The sequence below is a fragment of the Malania oleifera genome, chromosome 2 (genome assembly GCF_029873635.1).
Source record: "Malania oleifera isolate guangnan ecotype guangnan chromosome 2, ASM2987363v1, whole genome shotgun sequence".
Taxonomy (NCBI): Eukaryota; Viridiplantae; Streptophyta; class Magnoliopsida; order Santalales; family Ximeniaceae; genus Malania; species Malania oleifera.
In genome coordinates this window covers 85,718,688-85,741,948 of record NC_080418.1, presented here as the reverse complement: position 1 = coordinate 85,741,948, position 23,261 = coordinate 85,718,688, and the positions used below count along the sequence as shown (strand labels likewise).

At 37.6% G+C, this 23,261-nt stretch overlaps 1 protein-coding gene across 2 annotated transcripts in view; it reads left to right on the top strand.

The window, feature by feature from the left end:
• The window catches only part of LOC131149522 (callose synthase 7), a 98,205-nt gene that overhangs the window by 55,495 nt on the left and 19,449 nt on the right, over window positions 1-23,261 (top strand). Inside the window, exons 15-26 of one of the 2 annotated variants that reach the window (XM_058100042.1) lie at window positions 16,099-16,430; window positions 16,524-16,576; window positions 17,238-17,298; window positions 20,934-21,015; window positions 21,090-21,139; window positions 21,232-21,318; window positions 21,531-21,635; window positions 22,139-22,233; window positions 22,326-22,407; window positions 22,520-22,683; window positions 22,837-22,960; window positions 23,074-23,177. In XM_058100042.1, the coding sequence (XP_057956025.1) occupies window positions 16,099-16,430; window positions 16,524-16,576; window positions 17,238-17,298; window positions 20,934-21,015; window positions 21,090-21,139; window positions 21,232-21,318; window positions 21,531-21,635; window positions 22,139-22,233; window positions 22,326-22,407; window positions 22,520-22,683; window positions 22,837-22,960; window positions 23,074-23,177 (1,339 nt within the window). Of the gene's footprint in view, window positions 1-16,098; window positions 16,431-16,523; window positions 16,577-17,237; window positions 17,299-20,933; window positions 21,016-21,089; window positions 21,140-21,231; window positions 21,319-21,530; window positions 21,636-22,135; window positions 22,234-22,325; window positions 22,408-22,519; window positions 22,684-22,836; window positions 22,961-23,073; window positions 23,178-23,261 lie in introns of both variants that reach the window. The other variant, XM_058100041.1, reaches the window with a different exon arrangement.

Sequence of the window (23,261 nt, the reverse complement as noted above, 5' to 3'; positions counted from 1 at the left end):
ACTGCAAGTTGTCTCCTCTTCTGTTTTTCCATATTTTATTCTCTGTGTACATGTTAAATAGGGACCTGAGTATGTAAAGAATACACAATTGAATATACAATTGATTCATTCAAACATTCAGCTGTAATAGGAAGAGTACTACCATCAGCGATCTGAATATGCTGCTTACCATCATACATTCGAACATCATATAAAGCTGCCTCACTACCAGTCATGTGATTGGAAGCTGTAGAGTCAATTAACCAAGGAGAAGTAAGAAGATTTTTCTTACCTTGGAGACCAAAAGTAGAGAGGGCTGAAATGATCATCTCTTGAACTTGCTCGAGAGTAATGTTGGAAAACGGACCCGAAATAGAAGGCTGTGCGGAAGATGTAGGAACAAAATTGGTCTGAACAGCAGTATGAAAAGCAGGAGCGGATTGATTTTGAGGACATACACGACAATCCTTAATGATATGACCCTCCTTCTTGCAATAATTGCAGGATTTCTTGCTGCAATGTTTTGCAATGTGCCCAATTTCCTTCAATTATAACACTATGGTGGAGATCTGGATTGTCCTTTGCCTTGAGTGGCGTAGGCCACATTAAAAGTCTCAAATGCACCACCATCTTGAGAAAGACTAAGCTATGAGGTGAGACGTTGTTCTTCATGCAAGAGTTCATCCAAGAAAACCTCTAAAGATGGTACAAGTGTGCGATTGATTATCCCAGCTCATGCACTTTCAAACTCGGGTCGGAGCTTCATCAAGAAATGATCCCGCTGGCTCTCAGAGTGAACCGCTTGTAGTGCTACCAAAGCTTCTTGGGAACCTGAGAATGCACCAACCCAGAATAATCATTCCATAAATTAATAAAACTAGAATAAAATTGCTTAATGGAGAGATTTCCCTGACGATAGTTTCCGATGTCTAACTTTAATTGAAAATTTCGAGCAGAACTATTTTGATAATAAATTTGCTAAAGGTAATCCAACATCATCTTAGCAGTATTGAACCCACGAAGATTGTTGACCATATGAGGTTCAACAAAGCTGAGTAGCCAAGAAGCAACTTTAGCATCCCTACTTTCCCATGAACTAAGTTCCTTGGAATTAGTTGGAGCCTTAGAAGACCCATCCAAATGACCCCATAGTTCCTTCCCTTTCACAAACATTAGGAACTGGAATTCCCAACTGCCATAGTTCTTGCCATTAAGGCGAACAATAGAATTTTCTCCTGACATAATTATCACCAAAAAAAAAAAAAAAAAAATTGGGCAGAAAAGAGAAATCTCAACAGTTATTGGAATAAGATATTCAACAGCCCAACAACACCAAAAAAATATTTGCTGATAACCCCACACCCAAATGAAATTGCTACAAACTTATAGCCATAGGAACGAGGCTTGCAATAAAGATATAATCAGAAAGGATAAACCTGATTCACCGGAATTGCCCCTCCAAAATCTGTCGACAGCCACCAAGAATTCGTCACAATCAGAACAGAACCTCCGAACCAGAAAATCACTGCACTAGGACTTCACAAAAGAAAAAATTCCCAACACCTTCAATAGAACTACCGAACAACATTTTAGAACCCACCAGAAATTATCGATCTCCTAAAGAAACTGCTACTACCCAGAAATCTCTGCTGCTGCCAAAAAAAATTACCGAGAAACCAAGAAACCAAGAATTCAGCTTCAGCCAAGCTGAGAGATAACTATGAAAATAATTTGGGGGCTCTGATACCATGTCTCATCCTTTTTGATTTTTTCTCCAACAGAAGGGTATTCACTCTTAGCGTTCGTGTCCTTCCACCCCTCAATAGAATGGCGTTGCCGAGCGTAAGAATCGTCACCTTTTAGATGTTGTTCGTACATTGATGATTGAATCTTCTGTTCCTTCTAGATTTTTGGTAGAAGCCTTATCTACGGCTGTATATTTGATTAATCGTCTTCCTTCTCCTACCTTGGATCTTGGTTCTCCATATTCTCGTTTGTTTTGTGTTTCTCCTAATATTCTCAGCATGTTTTTGGTTGCGTTAGTTTTGTTCACTTACCTCCCATCGAACGTCACAAGCTTGCTACTCAATCTGTTCAATGTGCTTTTCTTGGCTATAGTAATTCTCATAAAGGGTTTGTGTGTTATGATGCAGATGCTAACAAGTTTCGTATTTCTTGCAATGTGATTTTTTTTGAAAATCAATATTTCTTTCCGTCTCGTACTAATCATGTTTCTTCCTCTATTTTGCTTCCTCCTTTTGATGGCGTGTCTAGTATTACTTCTCGTTTTAAGCCAGGTTTTGTGTATCAGCGACATCGCCCACTGCCTCATCCTTCTTCTAAACCGCCATGTGATCTTGTCTTGCATGCGCCCCACCAGTCTACTAGGGTTTCCCGACCTCCAGATTGGTATGGTTTTTCTTCTTCTAATACGACCTTTGTGCCTAAGTCCTATTCTCACGCTTCTGCTTATGAGTGTTGGCGGCAAGCTATGTTGGATGAACTTCAGGCTCTTCAAGACAATCACATTGGGACATTGTCCCTTGTCTTGCTGGAGTTAAGCCTATTGGGTGCAAATGGGTCTACACTATCAAGCTACGTGCTGATGGTTCTATTGAAAGACATAAAGCTTGTTTGGTGGCACTCGGGAATAGGCAGGAGTATGGGCTTGATTATGAGGAAACATTCGCTCCCGTGGCCAAAATGACTCCTGTCCGCACTATTATGACCATTGCTGTTTTGAATGGATAAATACTTCGTCAGATGGATGTGAAGAATGCATTTTTACACGGTGATTCAAAGGAAGAAATATTTATGTTTCCTCCTCTTGGTTTGTTTCCTTCCTCTTCTGTTGAGGTTTGTCGCTTAAAGCGGGCTCTATATGGTTTGAAGCAGGCACCGTGGGCATGGTTTGAGAAGTTTCGTAATACTCTACTGGATTTCACTTTTACACAGAGTCGGTATGACTCCTCTCTTTTCTTTTGCAAGACTACCCTTGGGATCATTATACTTCTTGTGTATGTCGATGATATTGTGATTACAGGATCTGATCCCTAGGTAATTAAGCAGCTCTTACAGCACCTCAAATCTTCATTTCATATGAAAGATCTTGGTCCACTGTAGTATTTTCTTGGACTTGAGGTTCAACATTTTCCGAATGGTACACTCTTACATCAGCATAAGTATACCCAAGAACTTCTTTCATTAGCCGGCCTTCAAGACTATAATTCGACTCTTACACCTATGGAGGTTTAAAGATGCATTAGGCGGATGGTGATCCCTTATCTGATCCTTCGACGTATCGACAGTTGGTGGGTAGTTTAAATTATTTGACCATTACTCGACCTAATATCTCGTTTGCTGTTTAGTAGGTCAAACAGTTTATGCAGGCTCCATGCTAGTCACATTTGGCTGCTGTTCATTGTCTTCTTCGATATCTCAAAGGGACATCTGGTCGCGGTTTGTTTTTCGCTTCAAAGAATTCTTTACAGTTGATGGGTTTTAGCGATGCCGACTGGGCTGGATGTGTGGATACTCGTCGTTTTGTTATAGGTTGGTGTATGTTCCTTGGTGATGCCCTCCTTTCTTGGAAGAGTAAGAAGTAGGCTTGTTTCTCGAAGTCATCCACCGAGTCTGAATATTGGGCTATGTCGTTTGCTTGTTCTGAAATCTTATGGCTTTGAGGGTTGTTAGAAGAACTTTGTGTTTTGCAGCTTACTCCTACTCTTCATGCTGATAATACAAGTGCTATTCAGATTGCTGCCAATCCTGTTTTTCATGAGCGCACGAAACATATTGAGGTGGATTGTCATTCCATTGATGAAGCCTTTGCTCATCAGGAGATTACTTTTCTACACATTTCCATTGAACACCAAACCGCTAATGTTTTCACCAAAGCTCTTTCTTATCCTGGCCATCAGTTTCTTCTTGCCAAATTGATGCTTCTCGATTGCTCAACATCAATTTGAGGGGGGATGTTAGCAGAATTGACAGCTACATGTGCTGTATGTTGGCAAAATTTGTTTAGGATGTAAATAATGTAGAAATCCCTATAGTGTGAACGGCGGCCACGGTTAGTGAATGACGCCCAGTAGTGTGAACGACGGCCACCTACCATGGTGGGTGAGCCACTGCCACCTACCATGGTGGGTGAGCTACCACCACCTACCATGAGATCTTGCCACAAGCCAGAGGCTATAAATTGAGACTCCCCACCGAAGCTAAAAGGCACATCTCAACTGCAAGTTGTGTCCTCTTCTATTTTTCCATATTTTATTCTCTGTGTACATGTTAAAAGGGACCCGAGTATGTAAAGAATACACAATTGAATGTACAATTGATTCATTCATATCAAAATTGACATTATCATCCCTACACTCAGGAAATATGTTAATGTAGATGTTAGCTCTTTTGTGAGGCACCTTATTTCTCTACTCTCTAGTGCTAGGTCATTCTTGGATAAATCTATTTCGAGTCCTTGAATGATTTCTGGTTCTTATCACATGTTGATCCTTGTATTCCTACCTTTACCCCTCTGGAGAAAGTTTCTGTTGAAAGAAACAATTGAGGGTTTAGGAACTATAGAAAGTAGGCACACACATCACTACCACCATGGACCTGTCTTTTCTGCCCAGCACTATTTTGACTTCTAGTTTTGGAGATCCATCGCAGCTTGACTTGCATTTGCTAGTTGTTCATCCAAGATGTATCCAAACATGTACTCAGCAGTCCTTAGTTGCTTATCCTATTGCTCATTATCTTTTGTTCTTTACCTTCCTATTCCTATGCTTTCTTTTGCCTTGTCCATTTCTCTATTTCTATCCCTTCCTCACATGTTGATGTGCTTCCAAACCTAGGTGTAAGCATGCAATGTATGTAGAAGTGGATGCCTTGACATCTTGATGGACATGGGACTTGGTGGGTCTTCCTCATTGTAAGGAGTTGGTTAGGTGTCGTTGGGCCTATGCCATCAAATATCTTCCCAATGGCTCTATCAAACAGCTCAAGGCCCAATTAGTTGCCAAGGCTATGCCCAAACTTATGGTATTGGTAATTTTAGTACCTTCTCATCTGTTACTTGACTAAATTTTGTTCATCTAATGATAGTCAGCAATTAATTAATTTTTTTTCCTTTTATAAAAAAAGAAGATATCATTAATAGAAAGAGAATTTACGAGAAAGAGAATGAGATACCTCCTGAGACAAATTGAGACACTCCAAGACTAAACGAAAAACATAAAAATGCCCAAGAAAAAAAATCATCCAGTCAATGTGTTCCCTCAATCTCTTTGCAGCTCTTGAAAGCTTGCCTCTTTAAAAAATCCATGTCTGACACACCACAAAGAGGTCAAATACTTTATTTTTTTCCAAACCAACATCTAATTTAATTTTATTCTAGAAAATATCTGTGTATCGCGTTCCAACATCTGGTCTGCAATTAATTTTGATTGGCCCTTGTACCAATTGCATGTGAAGAATCCTTCTTATATGGAGATTTGTAGGAAGATGTATAAATGCGGCAACTTCATTAGTATGTTGCTTGTAGGGAGAGGCATGGTAAGGTATGTAGGTTGCATAAGGCTCTTTTCGGTCTTAAGCAGTCTCCTTGAGCTTGGTTTGAGAAATTCAGTGTTGTGGTCTCCACATTTGGTTTTATCTAGTGCTTCTTTGTTTACAAATGGAGATAGGTGTGATACTTCTAGTAGTTAATATTAATGATATCATCATCACTAACAATGTGAGTGATATTGCAAATGTTAAATAGTGGCTTCAAAAAAGTTTCAAATCAAGGACTTGGGTACTATATACATTACATTTCTGGATTTGAGGTTGTACGGTGTGAGAAAGGTGATGCAGGGGCTGCATCAAGGTTTTGCTGCCATGGAGAAACTAGAAGAGAGGAAGGAAAGGGAAGGGAGGAGAGAGGAGATACCAGGGAGGAACTCACGTTCAATTAACAATTCAAATTCATCATCAATTGCCTACAACATGACATTCATACACTATTTATAAGAAAGCTTCTTTACATAAATTACACATAAACACCTAAAACTACAGTACATTACAAACATATCCCTACTTTGCCCAAATATTACAAATAACCCCCAAATACGCATAATCATATACTAATTAATACATAAAACAAAAAATAAACTACTAACTTAACCTCACAATTCCTTAACCCTACTCTTCTTAATTATTCTCCAGCAACGATCCTACCTAGGTCTTGCCTCTCGTCCTACATCAACTTTCCCCCAATAAGGAAAAAATTGGCCTCGAATTTTAAAATGTTGTAGGATCAAAAGGGAGAAGCAAACATGGACTTTCGAAAGCCAACACTTGAATGAGGCAAGAAACCTCGTTCCATTGGCAACCATAAACTTGACTTGAGTATCATCATCAATGAACTCATTGGGGATGACAAACTCTACAATAGGAATGTTTGAAGGACTTTGGATATCTTCAAACACATTAATTTCTTCCTTGTATTGTCTTCAAGCTGAGTATTTATGACTGATTCTTTGTCTCGGTTCATTGGTAGAGCAGATTTCAAAATGATTTTCTTCCCATTATAGTGAAGAATAAATGTGTTCTCATGTCTTTTGAGTCACTCCTAAATCATTTAACCAAGGAGAATCCAGGAGTACATGATCAATCCTCATAGGTAGGATATCACACCAAACATTAACCAACTATTCACCCATTTGGATGGGAACCAAACATCTTTCATACACATGTACAATAAAGTTATCAACCCAAGATATCACATAAGGCTTTGGGCGAGGTTCCGTATGAAGCTTCATACGAATGAATCTATTAATGGAAAGCACATTCATTGGACATCTTCCATCAATGATGATTTTGAAAACCTTTACTCTGCATTTGATAAAGGTGTTGAAAAGCTTGAAATTGTGCCCATAGTTTGGCAAATGACATTCTTTTTTCCTATAATTTGTCACCATGTTGCTGAATTATGCATATACATATGCTACAGCTATATATCACAACCCTTTAACACAATTCCCCACAAGCCTTACTCCCTATTTCTCAAAAAAAGAAAGAAAAGAAAAAAAAAAAACTATCTTTAATTCAACTATCTTTAATTCACCTTGATACTGATTGTCCTGCTGAGAGGAAACAATTTTTCACGAAGAAAACTCACAAATTACAGCAACGAAACCTGATTTTTAATGCTGCTAGTGACAATTTCTAGGGTTTCATGCCAAATTATCACCCTTGCTTGGAATATGTTATGTCCACAAGCAAAATTATCTGCTTGCAGATCAAACTTTCATGGAGAAAACCCAAAATATCGTGGCTGGGTAGTTCTTCGTGACGTTGGAAATTGCAGAAAACAGTGGAAGTTTCTAGATGCAGGTCACCGGCATGTGGGGCGCGTGCACCGCCTGTGAGGCACCTTCAGCAATGAAACTTGGGTTGAGGGGAGATCATGGGATGAGAGAGTTTATTGGTGGTGGCAGTGTTATGAGAAAGCCACAGGAGATGATAGTTTTCGAAGTGCTGATGATGGCTGCAGAAGTTTTGGCCGGCACGTGGGGGTCCTCCTGTGGTCGGACGGAAATAAAATTTTGAGGGGAAGGGTTTCGGGGGGCTCTGTTTTTCGGTGTCTGGGTGGTGTTGCAGGATGGTCGCTGGAAAGTGCTGTTTGAGACTTGGGAACACGACTGGAATTTCTGAAATGTTCAGAAACTGCAGAACTGCTTTTCGGTTTTTTTTTAGAGAGAGAGAGAGAGGCTGCCCAGAGACAGCCACAGATTTCAGAAATGAGAAAGAGTTGAGAGAGTTACGGGAGAGAAAAGAAGATGATGGGAGGTTGGAGGAGTTGCTGGACAGAAACTGCCAGGAACTGCCAAGAGACAGGCACAGAATTGAGAAATGATAGAGAGAGTTGAGAGAGTTAAGGGATAGAATTGAAGGGAAGAGGAAGAAGAGAAGGAGAAGAGAAACAGAGAAGAAGCAAGAGGGCAGAAGGCTGCTGAGCAGCAAAGGATTAGGGACAGAGCAGGAGATCAGAACAGAAAACCAGAGAACAAGAAGAGAAGAAAGAAGCAGCAGCAGCAGGGGCTCTGATACCAAATGATGCAGGGGCGGCATCAAGGTGTTGCAGCCGTGGAGAAATTAGAAGAGAGGAAGGAAGGGGAAGGGAGGAGAAGAGGAGATACCAGGGGGGAACTCATGTTCAATTAACAATCCAAATTCATCAACAACTGCCTACAACATGGCTTTCATATACTATTTATAAGAAAGCCTCTATACATAAATTACAAATAAACCCTAAAACTAAATTACATTACAAACATGCCCCTACTTTACACAAATATTACAAATAACCCCCAAATACACATAATCCTATACTAATTAATACATAAACGCACAAAATAAACTACTAACTTAACCTCACAATTCCTTAACCCTACTCTTCTTAATTATTCTCCAGCAACAATCCTCCCAAGGTCTTGCTTTTTGTCCTACTTCAAAAGGTCGAATCTATTTTAGCAAAAATATACCTTAGACTGGCCAAATAAGACTCGTATGTTGGGTGCTAAATTAGTTGATACTCCTATGGATCCCAATGTGAAGTTGTCTGGGATGTTGGACTAGACTTCAGAGACAAACATCGATGTAGGTAGTTGGTTGGCAAGTTGATTTGCTTAATAGTCACTAGATTTGACATATACTTTGCTGTAGGGGTGGTAAGACTGCCTACTATAGATCCATTGTGGTCCACCCCTTCCTTGGACCCTGCATGCGTGGGAGCTTTGTGCACGGGGCTGCCCTTTTTTGTTATGGGGTGGTGAGTTAGGTTATGGGAAATTTGTAGGATTCTACAATATCTCAAAGGCTGTCCTGGCAGAGGTTTGATATTTAAATGTAACAAAAACTATAACGCCCCCGAACCCAAAAGTGGGGTCCAGGGTGTTATTTCTCTATACTATAGTCTCGGATACCACGATTATCAATAAAAGCAGCGGAAACCATTTCAAACTCAAATATATTACCAGAGTACTAAACCATCACAAACATAAGCATCTCCATATAATGTTATTACAACCCAAAGATTAAAATAAAACATAAAAAAGTTCCATGTCTTAACCACTTACTATAGCTACAGTAACTAAACCCTTCCCAAAGCTTCCTAAGCTAGATCTCCTGCAGGTTCTGAAAATTTTAATATTCATTGGGGTGAGACACCTCTCAGTAAGAAGGAATAGATTATCATCAGTGTGTGGCTAAACATGAGTTTTAGTGTAGACAAAATATAACCATTACTTAAACTTTAAGAAAACTGCATTTAAACCTGTAACTCATGCCTATAAAAATAGGTAGGCATACTTTCCATTTCATTCATAACATAGTTCTATCATATACTTTCAACCCATTCATAACAGAATTCTATTATATACTTTCACTCCATTCATAATATAATTTCTATTATATTACATAGAAGAACCTTTCTGTTTGGCAATCATGTAACATCATGTATTCACCTTGCATGATCGGGTTGTGTAGCCCAAAGGCTGGACTTAGTCTGGGTGATCAATCCAAAGTTAAGTCAATTAAGTCTTGTCTGTAAGTACGACTTGCCAGCCCCATGCTGACCTGTATACGAGAGTATAAAATCTCATGCTAATCCGTATACGGGAGGGTACATCCTCATGTTGACCTGTATACCGGGAGGATACAATCTTATGCTGACCCGCGTATATAGGGAAGGAACACTACTCTTCTCTAGCCAAGTCGACTATCCCATACCAACACTTTCACCCAACAGTGTGGCTGCACTCATGGTCTTAAATTTCCACGAAATTGTCGAAATTTCTGATTTCCGTCACCTTCGAAATCGAAATGGCAGTCGATTTCCGTCTTGCATAATTTCCATCGAAATCTCAACGAATCATCCGAAATTTTTTGAAACCTCGAAATTTTAGCGAAATTTGTCGAAATTTATTGAAACCTTGAGAGTGAAGTGAAATTTCTCTTTTAATTTATTTTATTAAAACAAAAGGTTATCACAAGTGCTTTTGAAATTATATGAAAAAATAAACCTATAGTAATATTTTATTTAACCATTCATGTCTAAATTATCAATATTTGTATAATAAATAATATTTAAATGATTTATGAATTTCTTTTGCATTAATTGAATATGCTTAATGTACATTATCTTACAAACATGTTTGATAAACATACTATTTTACAACTTTTCCACCTCATACAAAACATAGATGTATTTAATTTGTAATATATTAGTCTTAAAACTTATATTTTTATGTTTGTTAACCATTTCTAAAGTTTCACAAAGAATTCCATGCTTTACTACTAGTTTCTGTTATTTTTTCAAATCGAAATTGAAATCGACATCGAAATCGAAATTTTCGTCGAAATTTCCGTACTTTTGGAGCTTTGAAATTTGAGTCGAAATCAAAATTTAAGACCTTGGCTGCACTATACTTCCTCCAGTAGCTTCGGTACCAAGCTTTCACCGTAATCATTTATCATTTCCGTGGTCCGTACACCATCGTACCGTTTATTATTTCATTATTCGTGGATTCTTTTTAACAATTCCAGTAAAATCAGTACAATACTATACCTTTCTAGTACATCATAAAAATCACCATAGACTTCATAACTTAAATTAATCTCATGCCACACGATTTGGATATTAATTCATACTTTCATAAAGTAACCGGAGAAAAGGATATCATAATATACTTGTATACTCTGCTGAAAATACGGGTATGATTCATACTTTCATAAAGTAACCGGAGAAAAGGATATCATAATATACTTGTATACTCTGCTGAAAATACGGGTATGATCATCTCCCCAATTTAATTCAACAAAGATATAATTCTAATGAAAACAGAGATAATCAACCCTATTCACTTTATATTTCCCCATAATACCAGTATAATACCAAAACCCTCATTTCAAATACCTGATTCATTCTAAAAATAATACCAAAACCCTCATTTCAAATACCTGATTCATTCTAAAAATCATTCATACTATTCCTATAATCACATACTCCATTTTAAACGGTTCATTTTCTGAAATAACATGATATAATCTATTCCCTTTACTTTTACTCAACTTTAAACAGTTGGATTTTTAAAGACAACTATCATAATAATCATATATCCATGTACTGTAGTTTAATCAGTTCAATTTTGAAATCAAGCTGACATAATCTATTCCCCTTACCTATTCCTGAAAATATGCCTATTGCACTTGAAAGCTTGGAACCCTAGCTTCCTGAACTCGCTGCGAGAAGTGATAGAGGAGAGAGAGACAATCGGGGAGCGAGAGCGGACTTAGGAGTGAGAAAGACCCGTGAGGGATGAGAGAGAGAGAGAACAAACCGAGCCCTAGGTTTTAGAGAGAGAATATGAAATTCTCCAAAAAAAAAATGAACTAACTTCTATTTATAGGCAAGCTGGCCTGTACAAAATTGTCGACGATTTGGCCCTATGATCCCTTTATAAAAGCTCTCAGTAGTTGAAACCGTTGACGGTTTGGTCTTGCCAAACCGTGCCCTGCTAAAATCATCAATGGTTTTTCTTGAGCCTCTTGAAACCGTCGACGGTTTGGCCTGTTCCAAACCCCTTTTCGTTCTTTTTCTTTTCTTTTCTTTTTTATCTATTTGTATTTTCTTTTATTTTCTGGGTTCAGGTGTCTACAATCTCCCCTCATAAAAATACCCTTTTCTACAATTCCAATACTCACTTTCAAATTCAACTCCAAAACTAAGGTATTTTGAATTTCCACTAGACTACATCACCTCCCTAAAATTCCGAAACTCCCAGACCTGGCACAACTGTAAGATAAAGAAACATTCCTACATGTAGTGATACAAGATCAATATCCAACAACTTTGGTTCTTAATCACAATCCTCCAAAACTAATACATACAACCTTCATAGACTTATGCTTGGAAATGATGCAATTAATATTAGGAAATCTGCTTAAGCAAAACTAATATCAGTTTCTTTAACAACCTGAAATCTTGCCTCATAAACAGTAATATCCTGAATCCCTGAAGATTTAATCATCATAAATAAACAAACAAAGATATCATTTATTGCTATTTTTGAAATTATAAAGGTATTACCTGTCCCCCCGTCGCCAACATTTCCTGCTCCTCCTAGAGTAAGCATGTAAACCTGTGCCTGGGCGGTGTTCCTCTAATAACCGCCTCGGGGTGCCGAATTGTTTCCCTGGTACTGATTAGGAGTGGGAGCGTTATTGGGCGGCCCATGGCAGTCTCGTGCCAAGTGACCAGGCCTGCCGCACGAGTAGCAGTTAGCACTTCCAGCCCGACACTCATCTTGATGCCTTTTATTACATTTAGGACACTGAGGGCGTATCAACTCACCCTGATAGGCTCGCCTCTCCACCTCTTGCCTCTGGTCTATATTTTTATCATTACCCCTCCATGGACCATGACTGGTATTAGCATGAAACTCCGGAGGCTCGCCCCTCTTCCTCTGATCTGACATCTCATCACCTCTTTGCCGGTTCAATTCCAACACCATGGCTTTATCCACTAACTTTGAGAAGTACTGAACCTGAAACCCCACCACCTGTTCGTAGACCCTCTGACTTAGACCCCTCTCAAATCTCTGCGCCCTTTTTGCCTCATCTGGTATCATATACGGGGAAAATTGGGATAGCTCCACGAACTTGGCCGCATACTGTTATATGGTCAAATTCCCCTGAGTCAGGCTAATGAATTCCTCCGCCTTTGCATCTCTGGTGGACGTGGGGAAGTATCTATCAAAGAAAATTTCTTTCAAGTGGTTCCAGGTCAATGTTGCAGGTACTGACCTCTGCTTCTCCAGTAGCCACAACTAACCACCATCGCTCGACCTCTCCCGTCATCTTAAAGGTGGCATAGAGGACTTTATGCTCATCAGTGCGGCGCAACACTGCTAGTATCTTCTCCATCTCCTAAATCTAGTTTTCCGCCACAATCGAATCAGCTCCGCTTGCAAACGTCGGGGGATTCATCCGGATAAATTGCTTGATAGAGTAGCCTTGGTCTGCGGGTGGCCCATCCTAACCTCTGGAGTCCCGCCTCATCTCTGCCCTAACCTATCGGGCTAAACCTCCCAGCAATGTGGAGGTATCGATGTCATCCTCACTGGAAGCCCCTAAGTCATTATCCCCTCCAACGTTCACGTCCTTACCTCTGACATCCATGCTGAAGATAGGATAAAAATTCATTTAGAATTCTAACGTCATAACACAATCGGCACAAATATCACACTAGGAATTTAGAAGATATTCAACACACTATACATGATTACATAGACCCTCTTTCAGAGATTTCTCCCTTACAAATCAATCCTTTTAACATTCAAATGCAACTTTTCAAGTTTCCATCTCACTGCTTAGAAACAAAACTGTCTATGGTTTGCTGTGGCTTTTCTGAAACTGTCGACTACTTAAGAAAAACCACAAAAGCCGTCGATGGATTTCTGCTTCCAAGCTTCAAAACAGAATTCAAAATCTTCCAACTTGACCTACCCATTCCTACCCTCTTCATCATTTATGCCTATGCTTTGGTAATGATCATTTGTAAAGTCTACAGAACCTAACAACTTAAAGCTCCGACACAACCTGTAATGTCCCCCTTTTGGGCATTGTCACTTAACCTAGTGAGCCTTGTGTCCGTGGCAACAATGGGTACCTATCAGAGCACTCACCAAGCACCCTACCCCATATGATAGGCCTACGCAGCAAACCCCCAAGCAGAGAGTCTTACTTCGCCACAATCATTCATAAGCTAGAGTTCCCGGGAATCGGGGGTAACTACCCCTTTGCTCTGATACCACCTGTAATGCCCCCGAACTCGAAAGTGGGGTCTAGGGTGTTATTTCTCCATACTATAGTCTCTGATACCACAATTATCAATAAAAGCAGCGGAAACCATTTCAAACTCAACTATATTACCAGAATACTAAACCATCACAAACATAAGCATTTCCATATAACGTTATTACAACCCAAAGATTAATATAAAACATAAAAAGTTCCATGTCTTACAACTGCTTACTATAGCTACAGTAACTAAACCCTTCCTAAAGCTTCCTATGCTTGATCTCCTGCAGGCGTCCTGAAAAATTTAATATTAATTGGGGTGAGACACCTTTCAATAAAAAGGAATAGATTATCATCAATGTGTGGCTAAACATGAGTTTTAGTGTAGACAAAATATGACCATTATTTAAACTTTAAGAAAACTGCATTTAAACCTGTAACTCATGCCTATAAAAATAGGTAGGCATACTTTCCATTTCATTCATAACATAGTTCTATCATATACTTTCAACCCATTCATAACAGAATTCTATTATGTATTTTCACTCCATTCATAACATAATTTCTATTATATTACATAGAAGAACCTTTCTATTTGGCAATCATGTAACATTATGTATTCACCCCGTATGATCGGGTTGTGCGGCCCGAATGCTGGACTTAGTCCGGGTATGATCATCTCCCCAATTTAATTCAACAAAGATATATTTCTAATGAAAATGGAAATAATCAACCCTATTCACTTTATATTTTCCCAAAATACTAGTATAATACCAAAACCCTCATTTCAAATACCCGATTCATTCTAAAAATCATTCATAATATTCTTATAATCACATACTCCGTTTTAAACGGTTAAGTTTCCGAAATAACATGATATAATTTATTCCCTTTACTTTTACTCAACTTTAGTCGGTTGGATTTTGAAATACAACTATCATAATAATCATATATCCATATTCTACAGTTTAATCAGTTCAATTTTGAAATCAAGCTGACATAATCTATTCCCCTTACCTATTCATGAAAATATGCCTATTGCACTTAGAAGATGGAAACCCTAGCTTCCTAAACTCGCCGCGGGAAGTGAGCCGGCGAGCTGAGAGAGGAGAGATAGACGATCGGGGAGCGAGAGCGGACTTAGGAGTGAGAAAGACCCAAGAGGGATGAGAGAGAGAGAGAGAACAAACCGAGCCCTAGGTTTTAGAGAGAGAATATTAAATTTTCTAAAAAAAATGAACTAACTTCTAGTTATAGGCAATTTGGCTGTACGAAACCGTCGACGGTTATCTTGAAACCGTGGCCCTATGATCCCTTTATAAAAGCTCTCGGTAGTTGAAACTGTTGACTGTTTGGTCTTGCCAAACCGTGCCTTGCTAAAACCGTCGATGGTTTTTTTTGAGCCTCTTGAAACCGTCAACGGTTTTGCCTATTCCAAACCCCTTTTCCTTCTTTTTCTTTTCTCTTCTTTTTATCTATTTCTCTTTTCTTTTATTTATTTTTCTTTTATTTTCTGGTTCTGGTCTATACAGAAACTGTAAGATGATACTTTGATGCTTATTGGGATTGGCTTTGTTGATGATCCAAGGTCCTCTACAGGATATTATATATTTGCAGGAGGTATTCTTGTCACTTGGTGTAGCAAGAAACAAATTACCGCAGCAAGATTGGTTAAAATTGTCTCTAATGTCAAAGTTGAGATTCTTGGTAACAAAACCCATTGATATAGTGCCATTTATATTGCTATGAATGCGGAATTACTGTGTTTCTTGAGAGGACAAAGAACATTGAAGTTGACTGATATTTTGAAAGGGATGCAGTTTTGAAGATGGTCATGAGGATTCCATTTCTGAAATCTCCAGATCAATTAGGCAATGTTTTTACGAAGGCTTTATACATGTCTGCCTTGTCTAGTGGTTGTAACAAGTTGGGTTTAGTTGATATTTATACTCCTCCAGCTTGAGGGAAACGTTAGATGACAATATGTTATTTTAGTAGTTAGGATGTGTGATGAGGGTATTTTATCTTGCATGTTCTTTTATTATTAATATATAAGAGGGCAGACCTGGAGCTGTACTTAAGGCTCCAGGAAACTGCCACCAGGCTTTTTCTCTCCTTATTCTCTCCTTCTCTTCCCATCTTTAACTTGACAAAACTTTCTATAAGATTAATACAGCAGTACTAGCACTAAGACTGTTGCATTCCTGTTTTAATGGCATTTTTCTTGTATGTGTGATTTCTGATTTCTTATTGTCTCTACCATCTGGTTTGCAGCCACTCTGGATATCATTCTTAGTTTCAATGCCTGGAGGAGCTTGAAATTTACCCAAATACTTCGATACCTCCTGAAGTTTGCAGTTGCAGCTATTTGGGTTGTAGTGCTACCAATTGGCTATTCTAGTTCTGTTATAAATCCAACAGGGCTCGTGAAATTTTTCAGCAGCTGGGGAAGAAATTGGCAGAACCAGTCATTTTACAGCTATTGTGTTGCAATTTATTTGATACCCAACATAATTGCTGTAGCTCTATTTTTTCTTCCAACTTTGCGGAGACACTTAGAGCGCTCAAACTGGCGTATTATTAGGCTTTTAATGTGGTGGGCTCAGGCAAGCCTCTAGCATTAGTTTCTTGCTTCTGTTTTTTTATGGAGTTTGTGTTCATTGTTTGTTTAATTTATTTGTGTATTGACTTCCCTGTAGCCAAAGCTGTACATTGGAAGAGGCATGCACGAGGGCATGTTTTCACTTCTCAAGTAAGAAACTTTTGAATATTCCCCTGCCATTTTAAATCTTTTTTGTTTTGTTTTTGTTTTTTATTCTTGTTTTGTTTTGTTTCCTTATTTACTAGTAGAGACCTGCACGATGCATGGGGTATTACTATCTCTTAATCTATCTCAAGAGTCAATTATTCAATTTAATTTAACTAATTAATTTCATATGATGAATATGTTTACTGGCTTCTCAAGAGTCAGTTGTTCAATTTAATTTAACTAATTAATCACATTTGATGAATGTGCTTATTTTGGTAAAAGAACACAGTAAATATTTATCTTATATTGTTTGGGCCATTATGATAAATATGTTTTGTATTATTTATTTATTTAACTGTACAAAACAATTTTGATTGATTTTGCCAATATTTATAATCCTATATATCAAAATCACCAGATATTAAATTGGCACTTTGGAGATCAAAGAAAGTCCTTTGTTGTGCTTACGCGCACACACAGATTTATCTATTTTTTTGGGGGATTGGTTGAGGTTATAGAGGAAATCATTCTGGGTGGTTGCCTTCTTTGAGCTAGTCTTTCTGGTCCTGCTTCAGTCATCCTGGACCTAAGATCAAGTGCATTAATGCTGGTGCGAACTTGCTACAATTTTTTCCATTAACAGATTTATATTTCATTTGTTCAGGTATACTCTCTTTTGGATTATACTGCTAGTCAGCAAGCTGGCATTCAGCTACTATGTGGAGGTAACTTTGCTTTACATAATACTTGTGAATATGGTAGATGTGGAAACAATAAACACAACTTTGTAAGAGGGGTTTGTGTTATGGAATTTTCAGAATGAGTGCACATTTTTAGACTCAACCATAAGTAGATAAAATTTATCTAATGCATAAAAGGCATAATTTAGGTTGCTTGGCAATGAATAGCTTGGTATGGATGAAATGAGATGATCCACTATAAAATTGAAGAAATTATAGAGAATAGAGGGGGTCATGATGTTAAATGTGTCAAGAAACGAGTTATTTTTCTGTGCTGTGTAGTACAGAAACTCAAATCCCTTCTCTTAAACATTACTTTCTTGCTTTCCCGAGTGTAATCTTTTTTCCTTATCTATAAATCTTATTCTTAGCCTCAAGTGCATTGTTAGACCATTCCCTGGCTGCTTTAGCTTTTAAGATGAGGGCATGAATCCCATCATGCATCATTAAGGTTTCTCACTCATTGGCTATTACGCATAGATTTTCTAAACCTAATTTTCTTTTGGATATGGATTATGTATCTTCTTCCCAAGAAACCTTCCAAATGCAATTCTATAGAATATAGAAACAGGCCAATGTAGACAGTGTCACGGGGGGAGGTGAGATATGGCCCGCCAATTTGATCTGGTGTGGGTTATGCTGGGATTGGCAATTGAACAGAACAGGCCCACTTTGCTTAAGCTGTCCTTCTGGTAGGAGAGGAATTAGAGTGTTTTTTAATGATTTGATTCTCTGTTCCATTGGTTGGGCTCACTTATCGTGGGGTGTCTCTCTTTTGGCTTACTAAAGTGTACCTAAATGGTACAGATCGGGTGGACACTATTTTAAATATTTTTTTCTTGGTGCCATCTTGTTTGGTGGCATAGGAGTAAGGCATAACACGAAGGAGGGTGCAAACATGGTGTTCTAAGCCTGTTGTCTTGGGTACCACAATGGTGACAAACAAGCTAGGAGACTCCCAACACCTAATTATGGTTTCTGAATCCTGATTAAAATATTAACTTTTTGGCTTGAGAATTATGAATTAAATCAAATTTTATTTCGATGCATGTTCTAAAAATCAACTGTAAATGACATGTATATGCATAAAAAGATACATTAAAAAAAATAAAATGTATTAACAAACACAAAATGGTCATGTGGCCAAATATACATGCATAGGTACATGCAAACATACATTCATATGTTCCATTATTTTTTCAATAGGCATATATATTTCACATTTGAAATAACAAATTTCTGAAAAATCTTTAGACCAAAAAACTTCGAGCCTCAAGTAAAACTATTCTTAAGGAGAAACAAATGAAGACTTACTGATGATTGCTATGGATATTATTAAAAAGTTTAGGAACCCTAAGTTTTAAGAACAGTTTGAAAGAGAGATGAAAATTCAATTGGATATGAATTGTGTTATAATAATCAAGAATTGTAGGATTTAGTTGAAATTTTATATTTGATTTTGACGACAATGGCCTCAATATTCAAGTCAATTCTAAAAGCCCACCTTGGAAAAAGGTGAGGATGCTTTTATAAACAGAGTTTAAAACCTACTAGAGCATGGATCACTTAATTGAAGATGCAATGCTCAAAGGGATAAATATTGATGGAAGACCCCTCGACCTGATGGGTTTACTATTTTTTTCCAAAGCTGTTGGATTATTTTAAATATTATCTCTTGAATGTGTTTAGTGAATTTTTTAATGGTGGAGTTGGAGTAGTGGGTAAGAGAAATAATTCTATTTTTTGACCTTTTTGGCCTAAAAAGGATGGATCAATTAAGGTTATGGAATTTGGGCTCATTAGTTTGGTGACAAGCGTTTATAAAATTCTGTCTGTGGTTTTCTCCATTAGGCTTTTTTTTTAGCATGTCAGAGGACACCATGTCTCAAACTCAAGGTGCTTTTATTGGAATTATCTGAATTTGGATGCAGCTCTGGTGGCCAATGATGTTGTTGACACAAGAAGAGGGATGAGCAGAATTTGTTTTGAAGTGTAAGAAGACCTATGATTGTATGGATTGTGGGGGTTGCATGGATAAGGTTTTAGATCACAAAGGCTGTGGAGCAAGGTGGAGAAAATGGTTTTTTGTCTATTGCTGTTAATGAGGACCACAAGTGTTTGTTTAAATTCTTTTGGTGTGTTTGTCAAGGAAATCATCTTTTTCTGTTTCTTTTTACTCTGATGGTTGATGTTTTAACTAGAATGCTTGATAGAGGAGTGGGTAGAGATCTAATGCAAGGAATTAGATTGGTTTCATCTCGCGTTTACATTTTGTAGATGATATATGCATTTACATTTATGCACACTCTTTGGAGACAGGTGGGTTTTGTAGTTATCTGTGCATTTGGGTAGAACATAATGCTCTCACTTCAATTATTCTGTCTCTCTAAATGCTTTGGTTTGGTGTAGAGTGGCTTTCCTTGGTTCACTTTGGTTAAGGGATTCCTTCGGTGGACACATAAAGGAGTTGGAGAGATTTTCTTCATTGGTTTTATCAAGTAGTCATCTTCCCTTTTTTTTTTTTTTTAATTTTTTTTTTTCCTGTGTGGCTAGCATGATGCCTTATCCTCCTTTTCATATTTTCTCTCATTTTTTTTTAAATAAATTCATTTTTTTATAAAAAAAAAAAAATTGCATATATGTATATATATGTTGAATAAAGCTGATGAACTCTTGATAGTCATCTATGTATTTAGCCTTAACACTTGAACTGAAAGCTTAAACTGTAAGTTGTTGGCAAACAATGCATCTATGCCTTAACACTCCCCTGTATGGGTGTGGCTTAACTGCTCATGGAATGGTCAACAAACACTGCCCATTATGGAAAAGAATGATCAAGTATGGATTATTTAACAAACAGAAGATAAACATAGCCAACTAGAATCAAACGTATGACCTCTTAGCTATCGTGGTTGTGGTACTGTGTTAAGCAAACACTTCACTGAAAGCATGTCTGCAAACTATTATACCAAGCTTTAAAAGGATCTAGTTCTACAGTCAAGAGACAAAGCCATGCCCCTTTCAAAGAAGGAATGTTTTTATGGAGATGCAGCTCTCAAGGAAGATATTCCTTTCACTACCCAACATCGGCTCCTCCGCTTTCTGAAAATCTGTACTAGGCGTTTTAGATAGGGAAACAAAAGTGTTAATAAGGCAAAAGTGAAGTCTATGGCACTGCATTATTAAAAAGAGGTTGTGATACTCCCCACAACAAAAATGAGTAATGCACAAATGTTCCATACATCACAACCATAAAAGAAATAAAGCACCCAAATGCAAAGTAGGGAAACTACTGCTACTAATTGGAATCTCCAGCTGTATCAACATACAAGCCTTGGCAACATCGAAATTTGTACGTCGCAACTTTAAACGACAGAGACCTCTGCAAAATGCGATAGTATGGCTGCATACGCCATGCTCTCCCTGGACTCTGGATGTTGAGTAGGAGTCCTATGCATTGGATGACATGTTTTATTCAATGTTTAGAAAAAAAGTGTTTTTCAGTTCATTACGATTTATGCTATGCAGATGTGATTTTTTTAATATATTTTTTTCAACTCTGAATTTTTTTTCTTTTTTAAACAAATTTTCTAAGCTTGAATTTTATATTTTCTGTATAGATATTGCCGCTAGTTGGACCTACAAAGTTGATAATGGGAATGAGAATTGGTAACTATGAATGGCATGAGTTTTTCCCAAATGGTAATATTCAATTTTACGGATCTGTTCCTTTCTTAGCAATAACTTTTACTTAGTTGAATTCTATATTGATGCAGTAACACATAATATTGGCGTTGTTATTGCAATATGGGCTCCGATTGTCTTGGTAAGTAGACTGGAGTAAAATTTATGGAGTGACAACATTTTTACGCCTTGGTGCTATATGTTAAGTACTTTAATCATTTTATTGTTTTATAGGTATATTTCATGGATGCACAAATATGGTATGCCATATTTTCTACCCTTTTCGGTGGGATTCGTGGAGCCTTCAGCCACCTTGGTGAGGTCAGTGGCCATTTTTCTAGTACTACGAGTAGGGGTAACATATTGAAATCTTGCTGTCATATATTGACCCTGTATAACCATCAATATTCTTCCAGTTTGAGGGATGAAGTTTTTATTTGTCCTTCTCATTGTTGAGATTTGAATCAGTGGTTTAATATATTTCTTCTTGAGCAGTACCTCATATTTTCTTCATTTTACATTCTTTTTCTTAGATACGTACTCTTGGAATGCTGCGGTCCAGATTTGATGCTGTTCCTTTAGCTTTTAGTGAGCGTCTTGTCCCATCAACAATAGAGGAAGCTAAAAGAGATCAATCGGTATTGCTGATTTTGGTTTATCACGCAATTTTCGTTAACAATCTTATATTTATAGAAAAACTGTACTACTGCTTAGAAAACCAAGGCCTATTTTGTTGAATATACATGAAGGCAGCATATTTCCCTATTTCTGGAAATTTTGTATGAAAATGATTCAGAGCCTTTCTGCCCTTTAAGTATTGAATACCTTGGCGCACTCTGTTGGACCATTCCTAACAGCCTAAGCTTTTAGTATGATTGGTGGTCTTGAATGGTATCAGGTTTTTGGGATCCTGGGTTCATGTCTCGTTATCTTTGTTCCCCCTTATGTATGTTAATGCTGTTTATTGTCTTTGTATTTGTGCATCTGTGCAGTTTATTTGCCTCTCCATATGCAAGGGGTTCCATCTGTGCTAGCCATTTTCATTTACATTGTCTATTGTTGGCCCAATAGTTAACGACTCTTGCTTTTGGATATTTGTAGGATCTTTAACTGCTTCCTCTTTGTACAATCTCTATAGCAGGGTCAATCCATTGAACGGAGGAACATTGCAAGATTTTCTCAGGTGTGGAATGAGTTCATACTTTCTATGCGGATGGAGGATATGATCAGCAATAGGTAGGACTACTTCTTGCTCAAACTTGCATTTTATGGACAGGCTTGATGTTAGGATCAAATTATTGAGTCTAATTTTTCTCTTCATCGCCCAGGGAAAGAGATCTGCTGCTTGTGCCTTCTTCTTTTAGCGAAGTTAGTGTCGTCCAATGGCCTCCTTTCTTGCTTGCTAGTAAAGTATGAAGTTTTTGCCCTTAGCATGTTTTTATTCTGTGTAGGTTTATATGTTCCTCACTTGGTCTTACCTCACTTGGTCTTACTTGTTTCCTTTCTTTGTGACTTTCACTAGATACCTATAGCATTAGACATGGCAAAGGATTTTAAGGGCAAGGAAGATGCTGAATTGTTTAGGAAGATTAAGAATGATGATTATATGCATTCAGCTGTTATTGAATGCTACGAGACATTCCGTAATATACTAGATGGCCTGTTGGAAGATGAAGGCGATAAGATGTAAGGCATATTGTTTGTTTTATGTTTATTTTTTATTGCTACTAGGGCTTATGCAAGTTTTTTTAAAAGGTGTGCTGTTTTTTTTTTTTTTTTTTTCGCATTTCTTTGTGTAATGAGTTTCATGAACAGTTTGACGTTTCCCCTCTCGTACAGGACTATTCAGCAGATTTGTCAAAAAGTAGATGCCAGCATAGAAGAAAACAAATTTCTGAGCACATTTAGGATGAGTGGGATGCCTCACCTCAATGAAAAGTTAGAAAAGTTTCTGAAAATTTTGGTAATATTCTTACTTAATATTTTCTTATTCGTAATTTCTTAATACTGAATATCTTGAAAAACTATAGTGTCAATACCCTTATGTTCTGTATACTTAAATTTTTACATTGACAGCTAGCGGATTTCGAAAATGATGAGGATCAAAAGTCCCAGGTCATCAATATCCTTCAGGATATTATGGAGATTATCACAAAGGATGTTATGATTAATGGGCATGAGTAAGTACTGAGAATATTTGCTATCTGGGGATTTAAAGACAATATGCTTATTTTACATGTACAGCACAATGAGACTTATATTTT